The 25772-nt window shown below is 37.4% G+C and overlaps 2 protein-coding genes across 2 annotated transcripts; both read left to right on the forward strand.

Annotated features, from left to right (window-relative positions):
• The first annotated feature begins 362 nt into the window (after positions 1-362).
• On the forward strand, positions 363-19592 carry LOC127806997 (actin-related protein 2/3 complex subunit 3). The gene is made up of 5 exons (XM_052344653.1): positions 363-525; positions 1363-1443; positions 13128-13236; positions 13312-13581; positions 19288-19592. The coding sequence occupies exons 2-5, from the start codon at positions 1441-1443 to the stop codon at positions 19428-19430; spliced, it is 525 nt and encodes a 174-aa protein (XP_052200613.1). The 5' UTR covers positions 363-525; positions 1363-1440; the 3' UTR covers positions 19431-19592.
• Positions 19593-20920: 1328 nt separating this feature from the next.
• LOC127806818 (ubiquitin C-terminal hydrolase 22-like) lies at positions 20921-25554 on the forward strand. Its single transcript, XM_052344346.1, has 3 exons — positions 20921-21946; positions 22330-22454; positions 24436-25554. The coding sequence occupies exons 1-3, from the start codon at positions 21105-21107 to the stop codon at positions 25203-25205; spliced, it is 1737 nt and encodes a 578-aa protein (XP_052200306.1). The 5' UTR covers positions 20921-21104; the 3' UTR covers positions 25206-25554.
• Positions 25555-25772: the final 218 nt, after the last annotated feature.

The raw sequence follows: 25772 nt of genomic DNA on the forward strand, positions 1-25772 counted from the left end.
ATCAATGTCTTGACTTCATATTATCATTATTTCTCATCTTCATGTTATGATTATGTACGGTACGTACATATATACATACATATATAATAGTTATAATGGGAAATTGTTTGTATTATTTTACTATATTCTATTCTATGCGTTACATTTTTTAAAAATTTACAAAAGAATTTCTTTTATAGTGATGATAAGCTCCTTCTTTTGTTTAATATAAAATATTTTATACTAGAAATAAGCATACATGATTAGCATGTGAATACTTCATTAATGCAAAAACGAGTCTCAGAATTACATTAAACTTGGGCTTGGGCCTGGTCCGAGTCCAATGGGGTCCAGACCGATCAGCCATTAAGCCCAAACACAAGAAAAGATGTAGCAGGCTAGCAGCTCTAGATGTAGAGAGAAAAGCGACGTCGTAACTCGTACGGGCAGTTCAGCCCCAATCTCAACCATTTCTCAGCAATTGTCTTCCAGCAATCTTCCGATCCGATCGACATTCCCTGTTCCATTCTTCAATCGACACTTCCGGTATTTCCTTTCTTATACGTTCAACTTTTTATAGCCTATATGTTGTGTTAGGGTTTGGGTTGGTGTAGTTATTGACGAAATATGTTAATGGTGCAGCTCGTGTTGCAAACAATGAATTTTTTTTTTGTTTTTTTGTTTCCAGCGTGATTTTCGTTGAAATTCGGTGGGGAATTATAGAGTATCGGTTTAGTTAGCATTTGAATGTAGTTACTTTGGTTTTGAGGGCTGAATCTGATGCCAATTTTGTACTGGTTGCCAATCTGAATGCATTTGAGATCCTAATTGAATGGCGATCTTGTAATTGTGGATTCCGCTTCTCCTGATTACCCTTTGGGCAATTTGGTGGGGAATTATGTGATGGAATATGATCATATCAATTATTGTTGTTCGTCATCACCTCATAAAAATATTCTACATAAAGATGGTTTTGGAACTCTTTATCTTATCATTCCCTAGTTAGAGGGGGTTGTGGCAGGAAGAGCATCTGGTGTAAACTTTTGCCTTATTATTCTGTTGCGTAAATCTGTATTTTGAATGTGATATGTAGAAGTCAATTGGCATTAGGAAGTTGATGATGATGAGCTAAGGTTATCTTTCGGCAGAATTAGGTTATTTCTCTCATATTGCTCTTCTTGTAAAGCGTTAACTTGTTATTCTACTCATTTTTTTGGTTTAGAGCTTCAGGGAGTGCAAGTCCCGAACTCTTAGAAGACAGCAATGCATATATTAGCGTCTGGATTATGTTCAAGCTCTATCTCATGGAAAAACATATTATTCTTGTTTTAGATTGAATGAGTTGGAAAATGCTGATAAATGTTTTGCTAATGATTTGTGCAGGAAGGTTTGCCAGCCAGTGTAATTATCCTAAGGGTGATTTTCTTTTGTGATAAGGCGGCACTTCGTTCTGGAGATAGTATGGTACTGGACCATGTTTTCTTTGTTTGATTTCTCATTCCATTTCTCTATCTAATGTTTGCACTGAATAATATGATATTCAGGTTCTCAGAAATACCCAAAACAAGAGTTTGTTTAAAGCACTCAGTTCATTATGGTCAAGATTTGAATGGTCTGGGTTGTAGATAATAGATATTGTTAGGATTAGGAGCTCTTAGAAACCCAATTCAATACGCTATTTTGCCAATCTCTCTTCGCTTCTCACCTGGAAATCAACCCCACAACAGATTATAGAAAACTGAAATGAAAAACAACAAAGAAAATAAAGTAAAAGAGCAATCAAACCAAACAAGAGGCGCTGATTTATCCTGGTTCAGATTGCAATATACAATCCTACTTCCAGCCTTATCTCGAGAGCCAAATCCACTAGAAACCGCTTGAACAAGATTACAAGAACTCTCCTCTCTCACACAAGTTCACTGCCTTCCATACAAGAGAATATCAAGACGAACTTTCCCTCTAAGCCTTTCCCTCTCTCTCGACAGTATCACTCGCATTCAGTGAAACTAATAGAATGATTTGTTATATCCGACTTTCAGCCTCTCGCCTCCTATTTATAAACCATAGGAGCGGTAATTACAAGGCTAACTACTTAGCCTATACAAAAGATTAATGTATCCCTCATAATATAACAACTAAGTTAACTAATCTAACTTAGAATAAATCCAGTCGCACTTCATCTTCATTCTAACAGGTTCTATTTTTCATCTACTAGAAATAATTCTCCATGCAAAAACCCAACAAATCTCCACCATTTTTGCATGATTATCTTCTATAATCTGGCTCCATCAATCTGCTCTCTTTTGGGACTTGCAAAACAACTAATCATTCACAAATATAAATGTGTAAGAGCCTCAACCAATGATGTAATTTTGTCATTGGAATTGCTTTAGTAAACATGTCTGCAGCATTATCTTCCCCTGCTACCATTATCAAATCTATTTCCTTCCTATCAAGGATTTGTCTAATAAAGTGATACCTAATGTCAATGTGTTTAGTTCTTTCATGATGTACTTGATTTTTAACCAAGTGAATAGCACTTTGGCTATCACAATTTAAGATTGCCTTAACCTTTCTACCTAGAAGTTCACTTACTAAACCTCTCAACCATAGGCTCTCTTTCATAGCTTCTGTAACTCCTATGTACTCAACCTTAGTGGTTGAGAGAGCCACTGCCAATTGCAAATTTATTTTCCAGCTTATGGTAGCATTTCATAGCTTAAATACATAACTGGTAGATGACCTCCTTCTATCGAGGTCTGCTGCATAGTCAGCATCAGTGAATTCTAGTATATTAGGCTCATCTCCGACACAAGCTCCACCATAAACTAAAGTTATGTTTATTGATCCTTTGAGGTACCTAAATATCCATTTTACTGCAGCCCAATGTTCCTTGGATTAGCCATAAACCTGCTAGCAACAGTCATAGCATGGGCTAAGTCTAGCCTAATACACACCATACAATACATGAGACTACCTACAACACTAGACCTACAACACTACAGCACTAGAGTAAGGTATCTTGCTCATTTCTCTTATGCTCTTTTTATCACTAGGTGATTGGTTGTGAGATAGCTTAAAGTGTTGTGTGTTAGCTTTTTGAAGCGGACAACAGTTTTTGGTCAAATAGTAGAATAGAAATGAAGGGAGCAGAAAGAAAGAGAAGGGAATGACGCAGAAAGAAAAGGAGAGAGAGAGAGAGAAATACATCAAAGATTCTCTAATAATTTCGTACATAACCGTAGGAGGGAATTCAGCACTATATATAGCTGGATTCCTATCCTCCCATGAGCTGTAACTGCCTACATGCATGAGAATGTACCTGCTGCTAATGCAGCAACTAATTTAGTACAACCCTCATAGCTATCTACTATCATATGCTCTGTTTCTACCCCTTAACTATAGATAATTACAGCAACACCCCCTTACAGCAGGTTATTACATGACAATACCCCTCATCAAAATTTTCTTGTCCTCAAGAAATACTAAGGAGACTTGCAGCTTGTGGAAACTGATTGAGTAGATCTGGGAGGTATTCCCGGGTATTATTATCTGAGTGTAGGCCCGACTAGTTGACTAATACTTGAGGAATGGGGGCTCTATGCTTGTAGATCACTCTTTTATCTAGAATGGCTCAAGGTTCTTTAGGCTGCTCCACACTTTGTATAGAACTAGATAGGGTAGGACTGATTTGTTGTTCGGACACTGATTTCTTGAGAAGTGAAACATGAAATACCAGGTGGATGTTAGAATTCTCTGGAAGCTGTAGTTTGTAAGCCACACTGCCCACCCTGGTAGTTATTAAAAATGGCCCATAGTATTTGGGTTGTAACTTTGAGATAGGTCCTGGAGATAGGGACTTCAGATGTCTTGGGTGTAATTTCAAGTAGACTCTTTCCCCTTTTTGGAACTGCTTGTCACTTCTCTTTTTATCCGCGAATTGTTTCATTTGGTTCCTGGAATTGGCCAGCTCGGTCTTAATCAGTTGTAGAGCCTGCTGCCTTTGCTGGAGGTAGGTATCTAGGGCCACCATTGAGGATGTCTCTCCAACCGTCGGAAGTAGTGGTGGTTTGTAATCGTAAAGTGCTTCAAAAGGAGACCTTTTGATGGCACTATGGTGGCAAGAATTGTACCACCATTGAGCAATGGCCAACCACTTGTGCCATGATTTTGGTTGCAGGAAACATATACACCTCAAGTACATTTCTAGGCTTTGGTTTACCCTTTTCGTTTGTCCATCAGATTCTGGGTGATAGGCGGTTGACATGTTCAACTTGACTCCCAATAGTCGCATTAGCTCATTCCAAAGCAAACTAGTGAAAATCTTATCCCTATTCGATACTATAGCCTTGGGCACTCCATGCAATGCTACTATTTGGTCCATGAAGATTTTAGCAATTTCCCTGGCAATATATGGATTAGACAGCCCCACAAAGTGGCTGTATGTGGTGAATCTGTCTACTATTACCATAATACAATCCTTACCTTTTGACCTTGGAAGTCCCTCAATGAAGTCCAAGGAGATGCTCTCCCAAGGCCCTCCTGGAACGTTCAATGGCTGTAATAGTCCCGGATAGGCCACATTTTCTGTTTTGCACCTCTTGCAAGTGTCACACCCCATTACAAATTCCATAACATCCTTCTTTAATCCCGGCCATTGAAAGAGTTGTCTCATCTTGTGATAAGTATTGACAATGCCCGAATGTCCTCCCATAGGTGAATTATGCAAAGCGTCAATCACCTTGTGTTTGAGTCTTATGTCATTTCCCAGAACCATCCTTCCTTAATACCTGATGATGCTGTTTACTAAGGTATACCCTGGTTTAGCAGTTGGGTTGATCACTAACTGTTGCAGCAATTCTTTAGTTGTCTCATCTGCTTTATAGCTTGCACTAACTTCTTGGCACCAATCTGGGATCACCATAGTTACAGTTGCCATTTGACCCTCTTCAAAACACCGCGACAAAGCATCTGCCGCCTTATTTTCCTTCCCTTTTCTATATTGAATAGAATAGTCTAACCCCATTGGTTTTGTCCTTCCCTTTTACTGCAAATGAGTGTTTAACCATTTTTGCAATAAAAATTTCAGACTTTCATGGTCTGTTTTGATCACAAATGTGCCTCCTTCCAAATAGTGGTGCCATTTATCCACTGCCATCAATACAACCAGCATCTCCTTCTCATATATACTTAATCCTAGGTGCTTAGGTGCCAAGGCTTGGCTTAGGAAGGCTAGGGATTTGCCCTCTTGAACCAACACAACCTTGATTCCACTAGCACACGCATACGTTTCAAGTACGAAGGGTTTGCTGAAATCCGGCAACCGTAACGCGGGAACATTGCTGACAGCTTGCTTAAGGTCTACAAATGCTCTTTCTGCCTCTGGACTCCAATGAAACCCATCATTCTTCAATAATTCGGTCAAGGGTCAACCAATGATTCCATAGTTTTTGACAAACCGGCGGTAGTAGCTAGTTAGCCCCAAAAATCCCCTGAGCCCTCTTACGTTGGTAGGTCGCGGCCAGCCTAACATGGCTGCCACTTTGCTAGGATCAGTGCTCACTCTAGTTTTAGATATGATGTGGCCCAAGTATTCCACTTGTTCTTGAGCAAAGACACATTTTGACTCTTTCATATACAATTGATTGAACCTAAGGACCTCAAAGGTGACTTTTAGGTGGTAGATATGCTGATCAAAGGAGGGGCTGTAGATTAGAATATCATCGAAGAACACCAAAATGAATTTGCGGAGGTAGGGTTCAAAGATTCGATTCATCAAGGATTGGAAAGTAGCTGGGGCATTAGTCAAGCCGAAAGACATTACAAGAAATTTATAATGCCCTTGATGGGGTCTTGAAGGCTGTTTTGTGAATATCTTCGGGTTTCATCCGAATTTGATGATAACCCGACCTAAGATCTAGTTTGGTAAAAACAGTGGCATACTTAAGTTCATCAAGTAAGTCTTCTATTATAGGTATGGGAAACTTATCTTTGATGGTTATGGAGTTTAGTTGTCGGTAATCAACACAAAATCTCCATGATCCATCTTTCTTTTTAACAAGCAAAACAGGCGAGGCAAAGGGATTGTTGCTGGGTTGGACGATAGATTTGCTTAACATATCTTTGATAAGTAGCTCAATTTCAGATTTCTGTTTAGGGGAGTATCGGTATGATCTTAGTTTCACAGGCTTGGCTTGAGGTTTTAGGTTAATAGAAGGATCAAAATCTCTTTTGGGTGGAAGGAAGTGGGGTTCAGCAAAGAGGTCCTTATACTCAATCAAAAGTAGATTAACAGAGTCTAGTTCTTGTACCTTTCTTTGGCTGGATGTCTTACTGCTGACCACCACGCATATCTCTCATTCTTGTTTAGGGGTTTCCTCGGAAATTTCTACTACATGGAGGGAGAAGAGTTGAGCCACCTTTGAAAATCTGCCCCTGAACATTCTTCGCAGCCGTTTACCCGAGATGACTTTACACACCCCCACCTCCATGTTGCCCGTTAGGACCTTTTTGCTGCCATCCTTTTCGAAAGTCACCTCCATCTTATTGAAATTGAAGCTGATTGGACTAACTCCCTTAATCCAATCCACCCCCAACACTACATCACAACCTCCTAACTTGAGCAGTGTAAGATCTGTTGAAAATTTTTCCCCGTTCATCTCCTAGCAAAAACCCTTACAAGACGACTTACTCATCACTTTGTTGCCATTGGCGACCGTTATTGATAGGGGATGGGACAAGCTTACCTCACACCCAAGCCTCCTTACCACAGCTTCGTCCAAGAAGCTAAGAGTACTCCCACTATCTATGAGAACCATGATCGGCTGATTGTTTACTCTTCCTTCCACCTTGATAACCTTACTATTGTTTACCCCCTTCAAGGCATGTAAAGAGATCTCCCCTTGGTCCTTCTCCTCATTTTCTGAGAGTTCTTCTCCTTCCTCAGTTTCCTCGTCTTCCCCTTCCAACAACAACAACTGCCTCTTACATTTGTGTCCCATGAAGTACCTATCCCCACATTTGTAGCATAAGCTAGCTACCCGCCTTTGCTCCATCAGTTTACCTCCCATGGCTTGCACGGGATTGGTGGAAGGTAGGGCCAGTACGACTCTACTGTTGTGCCCCCCTTCTTTTGGTGCCAACCTATTCACTGCTTGCCATCCTCCTGTTATCATCCCCCTCGTTTGATTCCTCTGTTTTTTCATCATTGCTTCAACGATCATTTCCTACAGCCTTGCATTTTCCACGGCTTGCTTCACCGTATGGGGTTGTAACATTCTTACCATAGGCCACACCTCATCCCCTAAGTCGCTGATGAAGCTCGAGACATAGTACTCCTCAGATAGCTGAGGGTTGTGCACCATCATCATCGATCTCAGCTCCTTGAATTTCTACTGATAGGCCTGGACCATTCCTTCTTATTTGAGCTTATTAAACTCTTCGATTACATCCCTCATGCTTTTATCTCCGAACCTCACACAAAGGTCCTTTACAAACACACTCCAAGGGCTTCCCTCCTTAACCGCAAGCCATGCCTGATACCAAGCATCTCCCATATCATTCAAGTAAGCAGAAGCTAAAGTGATCTTCTATTGTTCTGGAATTTGATATAGGGAGAATACTCGCTCACATCTTCGCGTCCACCACCTCGGATTCTCCCCCTCAAACAATGGAATCTTGAGCTTCGGCATGGGATAATTCGGGTTGTGTCGATTAACCAGGGCTCCCTGTCTCATTTCTCTTACATTCTCCCCCACCGTGTCCGTATCGAACTCAAACTCCGACGTTCCTATCGGTCGCGGTTCTACTCCCACTCCAGGAAAAATGGGCTCCGTTCTTTCCCTCGAGGGAAACTCGGGAGAAAGCCTTAACGGTTGCTGATTGGTGAACATTCGCGCAATCAACTGTATTTGCTCCATCAACTATTCCCATAACAAGGTGCTCTGCTCACGACTCTTCACCCTCCAGCATTCCATTGCTTGGTTGATCCATGAGTCTACTCCAGCTCCAATAGATGTTTCGAGCGTTCCCACTCGATTTTGGATTTATGTTATTGTCGTCGTCACCTGTTGTAGTTGAGACTCCATTTGTTTCATCTTCGTTTCGTTGGCCATGGTTATAATTTCTTGTGAGTATCGCTTGACGCCCAAGAGCTTGCTCTGATACCAGGATTGTCAGCTTTCCGAAGCGGACAACAGTTTCCGGTCAAACAGTAGAATAGGAATGAAGGGAGCAGAAAGAAAGAGAAGGGAATGACGTAGAAAGAAAAGGAGAGAGAGAGAGAGAGAGAGAGAGAGAGAGAGAGAAATGAATAAAAGATTCTCTGATAATTTCGTACATAACCGTAAGAGGGAATTCAGCACTATATATAGCTGGATTCCTATCCTCCCATGAGCTATAACTGCCCACATGCATGAGAATGTACCTGCTGCTAATGCAGCAATTGATTTAGTACAACCCTCACAGCTAGCTACTATCATATGCTCTGTTTCTACCCCTTAACTATAGATAATTATAGCAACACCCCCTTACAGAAGGTTATTACATGACATTGTGCAAAAGGAACTTTTACCTCCTTTGCATCATGCATTTGAAATCTCTTAATCAATTTCTCTAGGTATGCTTTTTGAGATAACTTGATTAACCTCTTTAGTCTATTTCTGTCTATTTCTATCCCTAAAATCTTTCTAGCTTCTCCTAGCTCGTTCATCTCAAAGGCTGAATTTAATTTCAGTTTTATCCTATGAATTTCCACATTTGATTGACTAGCAATCAACATGTCATCGACATATAGAAGGAGATAGATAGAAATTTTAGATGAAATATGCTTAAAATAGACACAACAATCAAAGGCACTTCTCTTGAAACCTTGGTTGATCATGAATATATTAAATTTTCGATACCATTGTCTAGGGGATTGCTTAAGTCCATATAAGGATTTCTTTAGCAAACATACTTGCTCCTTCTTACCCCTAACCTCAAATCCCTTAGGCTGATCCATTAGAATGTCCTTTTCTAACTCACCATGAAGGAATGCGGTGGTCACATCCATTTGCTCTAGATTTAAGTCCAAATGGGCAGTCATGGCAGTCATTGCAAGCAAGATTCTAATAGAGGTATGTCTCACTACTGGTGAGAAAACCTCATTAAAATCCACCCCAGCCACTTGAGTGAATCCCCTTGCTACTAACCTAACTTTATACCTAGGTTTTTGCTCCTTACCTGCCCCTTCTTTTATCTTGAAAAGCCACTTACAGCCTACCACCCTTTTACCTAAGGGTCTGTCAACCAAAACCAAGTTTTATTCTTATTTAGAATTTTAGAGAATCCATTTCAGATCTCGTTGCATTCAACCATAACTTGGAATCTTTTGATCTCATAGCCTCTTCACATGTAAGAGGTTCATTACCAGCTGTCTCTTCTGCACTTAACAATGCATATGAGACTAAATCAGAGTATCCATACCTAATAGAAGGTCTAACCTCCCTCCTTTGCCTATCCCTTGCCACATTGTACCTACATACACTAGGGGAACTATTCGAACCTGAAGGTCTAGCACTGCCAGAAGGCTGAAACCTCTCAGAACTTGAGGGATCATCACTGCTACTCTGCTGAAAACTCTCTAAGGTAGGAGAATCAGGATCAGCATCATGCTGGTCCATTTGCATAGGATAATCAGCACTGTCAGTGTGCTGATCTGCTGCCAAGTCCATGGGATTTTGCATGGCAGCATCCTGGACTTGCTGTTCCATCTCAACAGCCTTCCCTTTCACTATCCTATCCTTTTGAATACCTACCTTATCATCCTTTAAGAAGGAATCCTCACTGAAAGTCACATCCCTACTAACCAAAGTCCTTGGCAATCCTTCTTCTAAGGCTCATAACTTATATCCCTTAACCCCATTAGGATAACCTATGAACAGACACCTCTTGGCTCTAGGCTCTAATTTCCCTTGCTTAACATGTGTATAAGCAATGCAGCCAAATACCCTTAGATGCTCTAAGCTTGGCTTTTGACCATGCCACATTTCATAGGGTGTTTTAAACCAATAAACCCTATTGCAGCTGAAGGAGACCTATTAATTACATAGGCAGCTGTTGTAACAGCTTCTCCCCAAAACGATTTGGACAACCTAGCATGAATTAACATGCATCTTACCCTTTCTAAAAGGGTCCTATTCATTCTCTCAGCTAGGCCATTTTGCTTGGGGTTTCCGAGAACTGTTAGATGCCTAAGAATGCCACTTTCTTTACACATTTGGGCAAATTCTTTGTTACAAAACTCAAGACCATTATCCGTTCTAATAATCTTGATTTTCATACCTTTTTGATTCTCTATTAAGGTTTTCCAGGATTTAAAGGCTTCAAAAGTTCCGTCTTTTGATTTTATTACATATACCCAAACCATCTTAGAGAAGTCATCTATGATTGACAAAAAATACCTTGCCCCACCATGTGTTAAAGATTGACTAGGGCCCCATAAATCAGAACGAATGTATTCTAAAGGGGCTTTAGATTTGCTTTCTTAGGGAATTTTACTTTAGAAGACTTGCCAAAAATACATATTTCACATTGGTCCAAATCTGTTAAATTTCCAGCCCCTAGGATACCTTGTTTAGACAGTTCTCTAAGTCCCTGCTCACTAATGTGAGCCATCCTATAATGCCACAATTTTGTTTGATCATAGGTTTTATTTTCACCTATAGCTGCCTCACCACTTAAAGTGGTTGCTTCCAGCACATATATATCATTGTGAAGGGCAGCTTTCATGCAGATAAGGGATCCCTTTGATACCCTTAAAACTCCACCATGCCCTTTGTAGGAATGACCACTTTTATCCAATTCTCCTAGGGATATTAGGTTCCTTTTTAAATCTGGAACATACCTAACAGATTTTAACATTTTTACCAATCCATCATGCATTCTTAATTTAATGTCTCCTATCCCCTTTATAATGCACTCATGGTTGTCCCCTAACATCACCTTTCCACCACCTGTATCTTGATAGTTTAAAAACCATTCTCTATGGGATGTCATGTGAAAGGAACAACCTGAGTCTAAAACCCACAAATCCTTATCTTCTAGGCAAGATGCAATCAATGCATCTGCACTATCATAATCATACTCACATAGGGAGGATGAAATTTCAGAATTTGATTTTTCCTTAGATTCTTTCTTTCTTTTAGGGCAGAATTTCTTAATATGACCCTCTTCATGGCAATGGTAACACTGAAACTGTTTCTTGCCATTCTTAGACTTGGATCTAGACTTCCCCTTTGATTTAAACTCACTCTTTTCAGTCCTACTTCTTGCAATAAGGACATCTCCAGCAGTCTTTCCTTCTATTTTCTGTTGTAACTCCTTAGAATTCAATGCTCCTATAACATCTTCTAAGGTCAATGTATCCCTACCATGTTTAAGGATATCCACAAAAGTTTCATATGACTTAGGTAAAGAATGTAATAACACAAGGGCTTTATCTTCATCATCATAGTTCACATCTATATTTTCTATGTCAAGACACAACTTATTAAACTCATCTATGTGACTATGCAATTTCTGCCCTTCTTGCATCTTAAAGGTAAAGAATTTTGCCTTTAAGAACAGCCTACTAGATAGGGATTTTGTCATATATAAACTTTCTAACCTAAGCCATAACTCTGCTGCAGTTTTCATTTTTGAACCTTCTCTAAGAACTTTGTCCCCTAAACTTAGAATTAGGGTGTTGTATGCCTTCTTGATGATTTTCTTCTTCTTTTCTTTAGGATAATCATTCGGCATCTTCGACTCTCCATCGAGAGCCTCTTCTAATCCTAAATTACCCAACAAAGCTCTCATTTTCATTCTCCAAAGTTCGAAATCATTCGACCCATCGAACTTCTCAATGTCATAACGGGCAGCAGAGGCCGCGAAAGCCATTTCAGGTAAGAATCCTATTGATTCCTAGGGTTCTTGGCAATTCTTGAAAGGGTTCTTGGCTCTGATACCAATCTGTTAGGATTAGGAGCTCTTAGAAACTCAATTCAACACTCTATTTTTCCAATCTCTCTTCACTCCTCACCCAGAAATCAAACCCACGACAGATTATAGAAAATTGAAATGAAAAACAGCAAAGAAAATAAAGTAAAAGAGCAATCAAACCAAGCAAGAGGTGCTGATTTATCCTGGTTCAGATTGCAATATGCAATCCTACATCCAGCCTTGATCCCGAGAGCCAAATCCACTAGAAACCGCTTGAACAAGATTACAAGAACTCTCCTTCTCTCTCACACAAGTTCACTGCCTTCTATACAAGAGAATATCAAGACAAACTTTCCCTCTAAGCCTTTCTCTCTCTCTCGAAAGTATCACTCACATTCAGAGAAACTAATAGAATGATTTGTTATATCCGACTTTCAGCCTCCCGCTTCCTATTTATAAACCATAGGGGCAGTAATTACAAGGCTAACTACTTAGCCTATACAAAAGACTAATGTATCTCTCATAATATAACAACTAAGTTAACTAATCTAACTTAGAATAAATCCAGTCGCACTTCATCTTCGTTCTAACAGGTTCTATTCTTCATCTTCTAGAAATAATTCTCCATGCAAAAACCCAACAGATACGTTACCATAAATGTCTTAAGTGACACTGATTGCTCAAGCACAAACTGTGAAGCATTTGAAATTGCTACAATTTTTTTATGCAAGGATCACTGGGTTGAATATTATGAATTTTGATTTGTACATGTGATGTTTCTTGAGAATGTTTTCCTGTTGTTGTCCAATAGCAGTTGAAAGTTTCTCAACAAACCTTGTATGGACTTGACAACTCCCAATCAGCTTTAGCCCATTTGCTCAACCTTACTCTATAAAACACAATCAGCTTTAGCCCATTTGCTCAACCTTACTCTATAAAACACTAAAATGGCTACAATTATTTTATGCGAGGATGACTGAGTTGAATATTGTGGACTTTCCTTGTGTCCATATTATGTTTCTTCTAAATGATTTTCGTTCTTGTTGGACTCAAATAAAAAATTTCTACCTAGGTCTTTTAAAGCATGTGTTTCTCATTTCAATTAGCAATTGTTAGCATTGTGCATGTATGTATGTATGCCTAAATAATCATGTTTGTGCTGCAATTTGGTCGTTGGCTGTCATTAGGTTTACCACTCCAGTTTTGTTGATGAGGAAGGGATCACTGAAGCTTGTGGATGCCCTCTTCTTCCTCTAAAAAGCCATATAAGGGGTCCTGCTCCGGTTTCAGATCAAGGTTAGACTTGCAATGTTTCATTTTATTTTGAAATGAGTTTATTCAGTTTATGACACATGTATACCTTCTATGCAGATAAAAGTGATATTGCTGATGAGGCAATCACATTCTTTCGTGCCAATGTCTTCTTCAGAAATTTTGATATCCAAAGTCCAGCTGATAAGCTTCTTATCTATCTGACCTTCTACATCAATGTCGCTTTGAAGAGACTTGAGGGATGCAGAACTTTGGCTGAAGGGACCAAAGCGATCATTAACTTGGGGCTGGAAAATGTTCCTGTGCCTGGAGAGCCAGGTTTTCGCTTTCCAGGCCTCTTTGCACTACCTCAATCACGAGAAGAAGCAGGTAAAGCTGTCTGATCTTCTCTTGTACTATATTTTCTTCATACATTGGCAACTATTGCATTGTTATTCTGTTGAAAATTTGATTTTCTTCAAAAGATTTTAAAGTTGATACCTTTTCAAGTTGGTAACTGCACCCTATTTTCATAACAGTATTGATATTATTTTGAAGATGTAGCTTTATCAGTCTTAGTGCTTGAATAATTTATGAGGAAATTTTCCCAATTTGACTTCATCCTATATTTGGATATGAGAATGCAATTCATTACTGATGGTCATTATCATGCAAATCAAATATTGAGAACATAAAATTTTAAGATGTATGAAGATTCTAATAACTTTGTTGTTTTTTGCATTTAGAATACCCTCACTGCCTCTCACCTTGATATTCAGTGAAGATAAGAGCTTGAAATAAATTTGCGTGGGCCTATTTGATGAACTTCTAATTTTCAGTTTTAGGTTTTTTTCTTTATGTCCAGTTGTTTCTTTCAGTTTTTTGTTAAGAAAATGAAAACTAAATATGTTGTTTGATAACTTTGTTTTGTTTTTAAAATTTTGAAAGTAAAAACCAAATATAGTGTTTGATGCAATTTTTTTTTTCTTTTATTTGATGATTATGTATAGTAGTAATATAATTCATATTAAGAAAGATGCCCGTATACAGTAAATTTTTTCACTTTTTTGTTATTTTTTATTCTTTTTGCTTTTTCATCTTTCTCTTCTTCTCTTCATCATTGCACCAATGACCCCAGGCATTGGTTTGGGTTCATTGCAAACCTAGACGCCTGAATGGGGTTGTCACAAAACCAGACCAAGTTCTGCATTTGGCAGTGAACCCAGCTTCTGTTTGGTCCTTCACATATCAAGATTTGAAGGGGGAAAAATAGAGAGGTGGAGTCTTGATTGAGGTTGCCCAAGGGGGAGCTCTTTTTTTTTTTGGGGGGGGGGGGGGGGGGGGGGGGGGGGTGTTGAGTGGGGAGGGAGAAGAACCAAGAAAGGAAGAAAAAATGAAGATGAAAGTGGGGTTGGGGTGTGGCTGTGGTTGAGACAAAATGAAAATGAACGGAATGGAACATGGGGTAGCACCTTTTTAGTGTTTTCATTTTTTTCATAAGTTTTTTTTTTTTTTTAATTTTTGACTAGTTTTGGAACCGAACACAAGCAACCAAATGGCATTTTCTGTTTTTGTTTCTAAAAATTTATGCAAACAGAAGACCAACCAAGTGTGCTTTCACCTTGAATGAATTTATGCAATTATACATGCATAAGGATGTTAGAACTATTATTTTATTTGTTTAATGAGAATTTTTCTCTGGCTTCAAACCAAAAGATATTACTGTAATGTGAAATAGTTCCACATTAGTGCTTTCTGTGCATTGTTACCACTTTTTCTTGTCGTTGTGCTACCACCATAAGTAATAATGTTAAATAATGCTTTAATTTTTGAAATTTTAACCCTTTCCATTTACTGTTTGGATTTTGAATATATTGCCAAATACCTCTAGTAAAAGTAAAATATCTTTTTTGATTATAAGTTTCTCTTTAAGGGTGTGTTTGATTGCAAGCATGGAATTTTGGTAGAAAAAAAATATTTTCTTAGCAATTGAATTGCCTAGAATTAAATTATAGGGAAAATGTCAATTGAAGGTGTTTGATTGGCTTAATTTTTTACCTAAAAATTGTTATACTTTTCCAACTTTTGGTGTTTGATTGCCATTATTTTCCATGGAAATAGTTATTTTTTCTAACTTTTGGTGTTTGATTGTCATTATTTTCCCTAAAAAATGGACATTTTCTATGGAAAGAATACTTTTTTTACCTTGAAATTTGTTCATTTTTAGTATTAAATTTTACATTAATACAATATATATTAATAAATTATACACAATTATTTTATAGTACATTTTGATAAATTATACATAATTATTTTATCATTACATTTTAATAAATTATACACAATTATTTATCAAAATTTTATATTAATATATATATATATATATTAGAATGAAGAATAAATAGTTTTAAAAAATAAATACATATATATATATATTTCTTTGTTCAAGGCTATGCATAATGGGAAAAGAAACACGTATAAGGTACATAATAGAAAAAAATAGCTAGAATAAAAAATCAATAGATTAAAAAGAAAGACAAAGGCAAGCTAACCTTAAAACATCACTTAATTGGAAATAGATGAACAAATAATAACCAATCACAAGCCCCATTGCAATTCCTATTCCAAATCCAAACCAACCTATTACAATGCTCAAAAAATCTATTACAATGCTCACTTTGTGCAGCAGTTAAATGATATCAACATTGTATTAAGCGGTGAAACAAAGAGAAGGTAGATATAGAACAAGAAATCAAGAAGAATTCAATTTTTTCCAACTTGGGATGTGGACAAGAGATTTCTTTCATTCTAACGACCTCTACCAAATTTGTAAAAAATACATCAATACAAAAAATATGCAATCATCAATATGTCTACCATTTCCACCAAATCTGCAATCATCAAAAAAATATGAAGACGACTGCATGTACATGATGAAAATACATCAATATATCTACCACTTCCATCGAATCTACAATCATCAAAAAATATGAAGATGACTGCATGTACATGATGAAAATACATCAATATATCTACCACTTCCATCAAATCTGCAATCATCAAAGTCCAAGCAAGAATTCTGGTGACATGATCATTGTCACTCAATGCACTAGGTACTTACAGTAGGACCACACATAAAGCGATACAAACACAACGTACCCACTAGTCTCATAAATAATCACAATATATATAGTCTTAAGTCCTGGCGTTAAGGTTGTCAACATTCAAACAAATCATGCAAACAATGTACCTATTACAAAATATATAAAAATACGGAGTTTCATTTTACCTTACAAATTAAATAGTGTTTTGAATAAACATACTAAACATCATCTACTAATTAAGCGGAGGTGGATCACGACCAAGTTTCTCAAAAACCAAATCTCGCATAAATGCTTCATCAGTCAAACTCATAAAGATTCTCGCAAAACTTTCATCCGCTTGAAATACCTTCATGACTTGCATCATATCACGCCTATCTATCTTCATGCCTTTTAATTTTTCTGAAACCAATTGCCAATTTATATTATTTTGTGTATCTAATGTCGCTTGAAGCTCCATAACATTAGCAATTCTTTTCGATGATTCAACAATACTTGATAGGGCAATAATACTCTCATCGGGTTGGGTACGTTTACATCGGCTTTTGTTAGTTCCTCATTCAGAATTACACTTGGAAGCACTCGACCTTGGCGGTGGATGGCAACGAAGAGGAAGGGGATGAAGCCGACTTGAATGGGAGAGGAAAATCCTAGAGAAATTGAGGTGGACAGAAGCGAATGTGTTGTGCACGCGGTGAGTGAATTCCTTGGAAATGTAAAAAAAAACCCCGGAAAACCATTTCCAGCAAAAGCGAGAAAAGAGCCTTATGTGACCGAAAATGAGAACTTAATTTCCCTGGAAAACTTAGTTAATCAAACACTACAAAAGTTAGAACTTGGGTGGACAATAGTCATTTTTTATAGAAAATAAGTGCAATCAAACGCACCCTAAGGGTAAATGAGATTGATAGTCAAAGTGAAGATACAAATCTAAGCAGAAAAAGTGCTTTCAAGCGTAGTTCCGAAGGAGGAACTAACAAAAGCCGGGGTAGACATACCCAACCCGATGAGAGTATTATTGCCCTATCAAGTATTGCCAAATTATCGAAAGAATTGTTAATGCTATGGAGATTCAAGCAACATTAGATACACAAAATTATATAAATTGGCAATTAGTTTTAGAAAAATTAAAAGGCATGAAGATAGATAGACGTGATATGATGCAAGTCATGAAGGTATTTCAAGCGGATGAAATTTTTGCGAGAATCTTTATGAGTTTGACTGATGAAGCATTTATGTGAGATTTGGTTTTTGAGAAACTTGGCCATGATCCACCTTCGCTTAATTAGTGGATAATGTTTAGTATGTTTGTTCAAAATACTGTTTAATTTGTAAGGCAAAACGAAACTCCGTATTTTTATATATTTTGTAATAGGTACATTGTTTGCATGATTTGTTTGAATGTTGACAACCTTAACGCTAGGACTTAAGACTATATATATTGTGATTATTTGTGAGACCAGTGGGTACGCTGTGTTTGTATTGGTCTTGCTATAAGTACCTAGTTCATTGAGTAACAATGATCATGTCACTAGAATTCTTGCTTGGACTTTGATGATTGCAGATTTGGTGGAAGTGGTAGATATATTGATGATTGTATATTTTTTGTATTGATATATTTTTTACAGATTTGGTAGAGATTGTTGGAACGAAAGAAATCTCTTGTCCAAATCCCAAGTTGGAAACAATTGGATTCTTTTTGATTTCTTGTTCTATATCTGCCTTCTCTATGTTTCACCGCTTAATACAATGTTGATATCATTTGACTACTGCACAAAGTGAGCATTGTAATAGGTTGGTTTGGAATAGGAATTGCAATGGGGCTTGTGATTGGTTATTATCTGTTCATCTATTTCCAACCAAGTGATGTTTTAAGGTTAGCCTGTCTTTGTCTTTCTTTTCAATCTATTGATTTTTGGTTCTAGCTATTTTTTTTCATTATGTACCTTATACGTGTTTCTTTTCCATTATGCATAGTCTTGAACAAAGAAATATATATATGTATGTATTTATTCTTTAAAACTATTTATTCTCATATATATATTAATATAAAATTTTGATAAATAATTGTGTATAATTTATTAAAATGTAATGATAAAATAATTATGTATAATTTATCAAAATGTATTATAAAATAATTGTGTATAATTTATTAATATATATTGTATTAATGTAAAATTTAATGCTAAAAATGAACAAATTTTAAGGTAAAAAAAAGGTATTCTTTCCATGGAAAATGTCAATTTTCTAGGGAAAATAATGACAATCAAACACCAAAAGTTGGAAAAGTATAATAATTTTTAAGTAGAAAATTAAGCCAATCAAACACTTTCAATTGACATTTTTTCCTAAAATTTAATTCTAGGCAATTGAATTGCCTAAAAAATATTTTCTGTCTACCCAAATTTCATGCTTGCAATCAAATACACCTCAAGATTTTTCTTTTTATATGACCTTGTTTAGAAATTATAGAGTTAGATGTAATTACTAATTGCAATGGTAGGTCCCTTTTATCTCTGAGAGAACTGTTGATATGGCTGTGTTGGGTTTCCCATTGTACACCCCATCTCAGTCGTAGTAGAGTCAGAACTGCCTGCAACCCTTTTATATCCTAATTCACTGTTAGCCATATGATTTTACTATTTAGTAATTTGGTAGACTGATCTCTGGTTTTGTCGGTGACCATGGGCGGATCATCGCGGTTTCTTCTGCATCTTCCTATATGCTCGTAATTGTTTCATCCTGCTACTTGTATAGACTTAAGTAGTAAATCTGTTTAAAGCATAGTTGCAATTTCTTTTTAGGATATTGATGGCCTTCTAGAAGTTTTCATGTATTTTCTGTGTTTGGTGGACCAGGAGAATCACACGTTACAGGACTTTTGTTTATGCCCTCTAGAAGAGAAGAAATTTGAATTTTCTAAATTTATTACCTACCTGGACATTTTTAAATATCTAGAGTCGTTACATCATAATAATAATTGAATGAATGGCAGAGCTGTTGAGGAACTACTTGAAGCAGATAAGGGAGGAAACAAGCGGGAGACTGCTGAGCGTTGCATACAGGGCCAATGGCACTCCCAACAAATGGTGGCTGGCTTTTGCCAAGCGTAAATTCATGAACATTATCCTTCCCTGATCCAATCCCCTCCCAACCAACCAACCGAATCACACCTTTTTATTATTTCGTTTAGAGTTTACGATTTAAGATAATTATATTATTGTTCTATTATTATACCCATTAATATGCAAATTAAGGTAAATGGACTTTGATTCTAAATGTGCATGTTTCTTTCTTTTATATGGCGTTCTGTTCTGTGTGTTTTCTTAATTGTATTGATGAATAAAATAATGTTTTTAAAAAATCAAATAGTTCTAAATTTATTTAACTAATTTAGAAGATGAACTCTCTCTCTCTCTCTCTCTCTCTCTCTCTCTGCATATGTAGAAGGTAGGGGTTTGCATTATTATTATTATTCCATTAAAACTGAATACTCGGATCAAATTGATTAGTTGGGTTCGGTTTTCATATTAAATAATCAGTTTTCAATTTGGCTTTTCTAACATTAGCTTTTCGATTTTAACAAAATTATATAATTATTTGGCAAAAGTACTTTTTAACTTTAGGTTAATTACAAAAATACTACTAATTTGAATATATATCTATTGGTATCATATACTTTTGGCTATTTTGAATCAAGTTTAATCATTTTGATTGATTTTAATAATTTCAGTTAAATTATTTTAATTCAATTTAATTTAATTATCAAATCAATCTCTAACTACCTGAAATGATTCAATCGCCATTATTTGCATGTAATAATAACTTTTTTGAAAATATTATACTCATAAATAATTCTTACTGATAATTTTACAAGTTAGTGTAACACATAATAAATCACAATAATTATATGAATTATTATTAATTTAGATAGAATTATTATAAATTTTATTAGTTTGTGATGATTATTTATTAAATTTATCTATAAGTATTAACATTTTCGTTTTAGAAAGACTGGGAGTTTTTTTTTTTTGTCTTCCTTAATTGAATTAGAATTATTGTTATGATATTAAAATTTCCCAAAATTATGTGAAGTGCTAGAGAGATTTTGTTAATTGCCCATTCTTAGAGATTAAAAAAAAAACAAAAACAAAAAAGCTGAGGGAGCAAGATGTATTGTTGACAAAGGTCAACGGGTCCAAGTGTAATTTATTATAAATGCGCAGAAACCAATTAGTCGAGTTCCCTCTACTCGACCCGAGTCACCTGACTCACCGTTCCCGGAGGCCGACCACTTTCATCCGCCCCCCCCCCCCTTAAAAAATTCTATGAGACCTATACTTGTAAAATATTTATTAAGTTTGGTATATAATAGGAAAAAGTCTATTTATATATAAATTTTAAATATTTATATTGCACAATAATTTATTGTAGATAATCTTAAAAATGTATTACATAAAAAGTTTTCATGTTATTTAATACATTTTTATATTATGGAATACGTTTTAACTTTTAAAAGTCATATGAATTATGGGTGAGTATCTTTTATAATAAATAAATAAAAATATGTGATAAAATCAGTTATATGGGAAAAGAAAATCACTTAATAAAAATAGTTAAAGGAAAGACTGATCTGAAGTCATTAGAGAAAGAAAGCAATTCCAAACCCTCAGTGCGACAGATCTCATCTTCGTTCTTTCTTCTTCCTTCTTCACCTCCTCTCTATCGCATTCTCGTTTCTTCGAATCCCTAATGCTTTTATAAATATATATATTATAGATTCAACTGAATAGTGTCGGACTCTGAGCAGTGATGGATCATTCGTATTCTCAGCGGCGGAACGGCGCCGTTCCGGTGGAGCCGTGCCAGCACCTGTCGGACTTCCGATCGCGGCAAGGCGGCGCCAAGCCATTCAGGGCGCTGCAGGAGTGCCTGAGGGTGGCACCGCCGGGGCGCACGGCGATCCGCCGGGATCCGAACGAGGTGCCGCGCTGCGGATCCTGTGGATCCTCGGCGCCCCCGCGGCTTTACGCTTGCGTTGAATGCGCGGCACTCTCCTGTTACGCGGACGCGCCATCGCATGCGGCCGCCCTGGGCGGCCACGAGATTGCCGTTGACGTCGACCGTGCGGAGCTCTTCTGCTGCTTGTGCCGCGACCAGGTCTACGACGGGGACTTCGATGCTGCCGTCGTCCTCGCTCAGACCACGGCGTCGACTCTCGGCGGAGGATCCGCAATCCGATCCCTGCTGCCTGAGAACCTCCGGAAGCGGCGTCGCGTCGATTACCGGCCTTGGACGCCCGATCTGAGAGAACGTGCGTTGGTTGGAAGGAATTCGAGCCCTTTGAATTGGACCCCTACCGGGGATTCCTCTTTTGACCTACCTTGGGGATTGCGAGGGCTGAACAATCTCGGAAATACGTGCTTCATGAACTCAGTGTTGCAAGCATTGCTCCATACTCCGCCATTGAGGAACTATTTCTTGAGCGATCGGCACAACCGGTATTTTTGTCAACAGAAGAGCAGTGTTAAGAAAAATGACACCAATCAAAATAAGAATTCGAGGCTTTGCTTAGCTTGTGACATGGATGCCTTGTTTTCCGCTGTGTTTTCGGGAGAAAGGACGCCGTATAGCCCGGCAAAATTTCTATACAGGTTGCCTTCAGCTGGGAACTTGTTAAATGTACTGATACCCTGTTTTTCTTCCTAGTTTTTAACATGATAGGTTGAGTCTGATCATTATCTGTTTGTTATATTGAATAATTTTTTCGAAAGTATAAGTAGTAGTCGATGAGTTGAAAACGCCTTGCTGATTTTGGGAACTAATCCCTACCCAATACTGTAGTTTCTCTTATCAGAATTGCTGAGTTGGTTGAAAATGGGTTTGCTTTGATTTTTTGTAATATCCGTACACATGTCAATGCAATTCTGGCAGATTATACTTGCGGTCTGATATTCTCAACTTCACCATAGCCGAGATCTAGTAATATATATATGTTAATGTATATATTCTTTTGACTTTTGTCATTCTGTTACAGTTGGTGGCAATATGCGGCAAACCTAGCAAGTTATGAACAACAGGATGCACATGAATTCTTCATTTCTATGCTTGATGGGATTCATGAAAAAGTGGAGAAGGATAAAAGAAAGCCCCAGAGTCAAGGTAAATTGGTCCTGCTGCATAAATTTTTAAGTAACTAAGGTTCCCCTGGGGGGCAAAAAATAAAATAAAAAACTAAATAAATAAAAATGAAGAAGAAGAAAAGAAGACAGAGTAGGAAGAAAAACAATTACGAAGTTTCTGTAGCAACCATGCGGGGGTTGGGGGTTGGGGGCTGGGGGCAGGGGAGAATGAATTCAAGAAGTGTCGGTGTCGGTTACAGAATATTCTTTATTGGTAGGTTACAATATGTTACTTGTTAGTTATCCACTTCTGTCTTTTGGAATATTTGGTTGAAATAACCTTCCAGGTAGGACCTGTCTTAATGTCCGCCATTCATTTTGCATGTTTCTTCTGCCTCGCTCTCTAATTCTCATCATGGGTAATATGATCCAGTAACATTTTGTTTGTTACTGTCATATTTTTGAAGTGTCTCTAGACGTTAGTTTCCATGAATGTAGTTGTAGCATTCAAGTGCATTAAGGTCATACTGCTTTTTAGATGTGTTAATGCAGTTGATTTTTGCACAGTTTATGAAGTAACATTTTAAATGTGATGCTCCTTGCTTCCCGTTTCTGATGGTTCCTGGTAGAAACAATGAATTTTAGACTAGAAATTGGTTGGATGATTTAGCTCCTGTTTTGGACACTAGTAAGTTCTCATGTGTTCCAATATGACAAGTAAATGATGGTGCTTAAGATACTTAGAATTTTATTACCTTTTCCCAGCACCATCATTCCATGCCCATGATGGTCAAAATGTAGTTCTACTAGTTGAATCATGGTTACTGGAAGTTGGGGACTTTTTAGAGTGTTTCTGGATGTAGTATGTTTCCTTTTTCTAATTAAACGATATGGAGTCTAAAAATAGTAGGGAGGCAAAATGAAGCTTGCTGCCATTCTAAAATATATAAGCGATCACTTGATATCCCTACCTTCTTTGTTATGGAATAGTTTTGTATTCTGATCAAGCTGATCCAAAGGACCTTAAAGATTAAGAAGGAATTGCAATATTTAACTGCAGGATGTGGGTTTAGGTCCATTGTTGCTTTAGGCGTTGGCAAATGCTCTCAGATTTAGGGCTAATACTCAGCGCAAGCTTGTCAACTGCAACTCTCCAGTAAGTCTCCTGTTCCTTAGTCTCCTTGGTTTCAACATAGGAATTTCTTGTGCAACAATAATTCTTTCTCATGTTAACTCCACTTGTGCCATTTCTAGGGTTTCTTCATTTTGTCATGGCTGATGCCTAGCTGCCAGAGTATATGAGAGGTTAGCAACAGGGCCAAATCCTTTAGTTGAACCTTTATGATCTATGTTGTTCACGGATCATATATCAGGGACCCCATCATTCTGATGGCGATTTTGGCATAAGTTATCTTTACACTTTGATGAAGTTCCGACCATTTGCCATTTGAGGTAGAGAAGAAGAATTTATCCCAATAACTTTGTTATACCATCTCATCAAATCCTTGCTGCACTGTTTTCCTTGTAGAATCATTCTTCCCATCATCTTTGGTGGCAGCAGAGGTATGTGCTAATAAGGAGCAGTTTGTGAAGTTGTTAGTGGGCAAGTTGTCTTGCGTAAGACTGAGTTGGGTAAAAGTTCTTTGGCATGCAGTAGTATAAAAATTTAGATTTCCACGTGAGTTTCTGAATACAATTCTTGCTCTAGTAGCAGAAATAGCCAAAACTGAAAAGGGAAATATTTTTCATTTGGTCCAATTGTAGTTTATGAGTATTCTCACTAGAATAATTAACAATTTCCAACATAGATTGCGAATTACACATCTAGTTCAGTTTTCACACGTGCTCTTATTATCATCAGATGTCTATGACAATCTTTAACTGAGCATGCTTATCAAAGTTAAATAAAATAAAATTTTCTAATTTAACACGTCTTTGGCTTCAGTTTTCTTGCAAAAAGACCAGAGATTAATTGGTAATGTAATATATCTCCTTCTAACCTTGTTTATTCCATAGTGCAGGCAATGGAGACTGCTGTATCGCACATAGAGTGTTCTCTGGCATTTTGCGGTCTGATCTCATGTGTACAGCATGTGGTTTTACGTCTACAACGTATGATCCATGTGTGGACTTCTCATTGGACTTGGAACCAAACCAGGGAACTTCTACAAAGTTGTCCGCCTCAAAATCCCATCATTCTTGCAATGGCGAGGCAGGTCCCGTGAAATCAAGCCGAAACTGTGGAATGTCTACCTTGATGGGCTGTTTGGACCGATTTACTAGACCCGAGAGACTGGGCTCTGACCAAAAGTTCTTCTGCCAACAGTGTCAAGTGAGACAGGAATCTCTCAAACAAATGTCTATAAGAAAACTCCCCTTGGTTTCTTGCTTTCATATCAAAAGATTCGAGCATTCTCCAATCCGGAACATGTCGAGGAAAGTTGACCGGTCTTTACATTTCCCATTTTCCTTAGACATGGCACCTTATCTATCTTCATCAATATTGAGAAGTCGATTTGGAAACAGAATGTTCTCTTTTGATGGGGATGAATTGGATGCTTCTGAGTTGTCTTCAGAATTTGAGTTGTTTGCTGTTATCACGCACACTGGCAAGCTAGATGCAGGCCATTATGTGACCTATTTGCGCTTAAGTGATGAATGGTACAAGTGTGATGATGCTTGGATCACTCGAGTGAATGAAAACATTGTGAGGGCTGCACAGGGATACATGATATTCTATGTGCAAAAGATGCTTTACTACAAAGCAAGTGAAAGACCGGCTGCCTCTTAGACAATGTGGATTAAACAGTTTTGGAGTACAGCAGTTTAAAAACATTCAACGAGCTCATGCTTAATATGATTAATTATTGAAGAAAACGGCCGCCATTGTTAGTGCCGTCATAACCGTCGTGGAGTTGCTGCATCTTCAAAGGGAAAGCAGCTCGTGCTCTCTTGAGTACATTTTTGAGAGGTAATTGTGTATCTAAGATGGAGCTCATGCAGGCCTTATTATTATTATTATTAATTTTTTAGGCATTTTCCTGCCTATGGAAGCTATTAGCTCCAAAATATGGGTTCCTTAAAGAAAACAAAGAGGAAAGAGAAAATACAAAAGAATGAATCATTTTAATTGATGGTTTGTTTTTTGCCTCCTCAGTCTGTTGATTCTTTTCTTTTCTTAATTCGCGCTTTTTGCGTCCATATTTTGATCCATCGAATTTTATTCTCTTTGAGATGCACTTGATCGATAGCCATCTGTGTTTAATTTGCATGTTTGATGGCTTTGTTCGCTCTAGCCAGTCAACTTCTCCAAGAATACTAGTCTAATGAACTTCTGAAAATAGATAATGATTTATAG

The sequence above is a fragment of the Diospyros lotus genome, chromosome 7 (assembly GCF_014633365.1).
Source record: "Diospyros lotus cultivar Yz01 chromosome 7, ASM1463336v1, whole genome shotgun sequence".
NCBI classification, from domain to species: Eukaryota; Viridiplantae; Streptophyta; class Magnoliopsida; order Ericales; family Ebenaceae; genus Diospyros; species Diospyros lotus.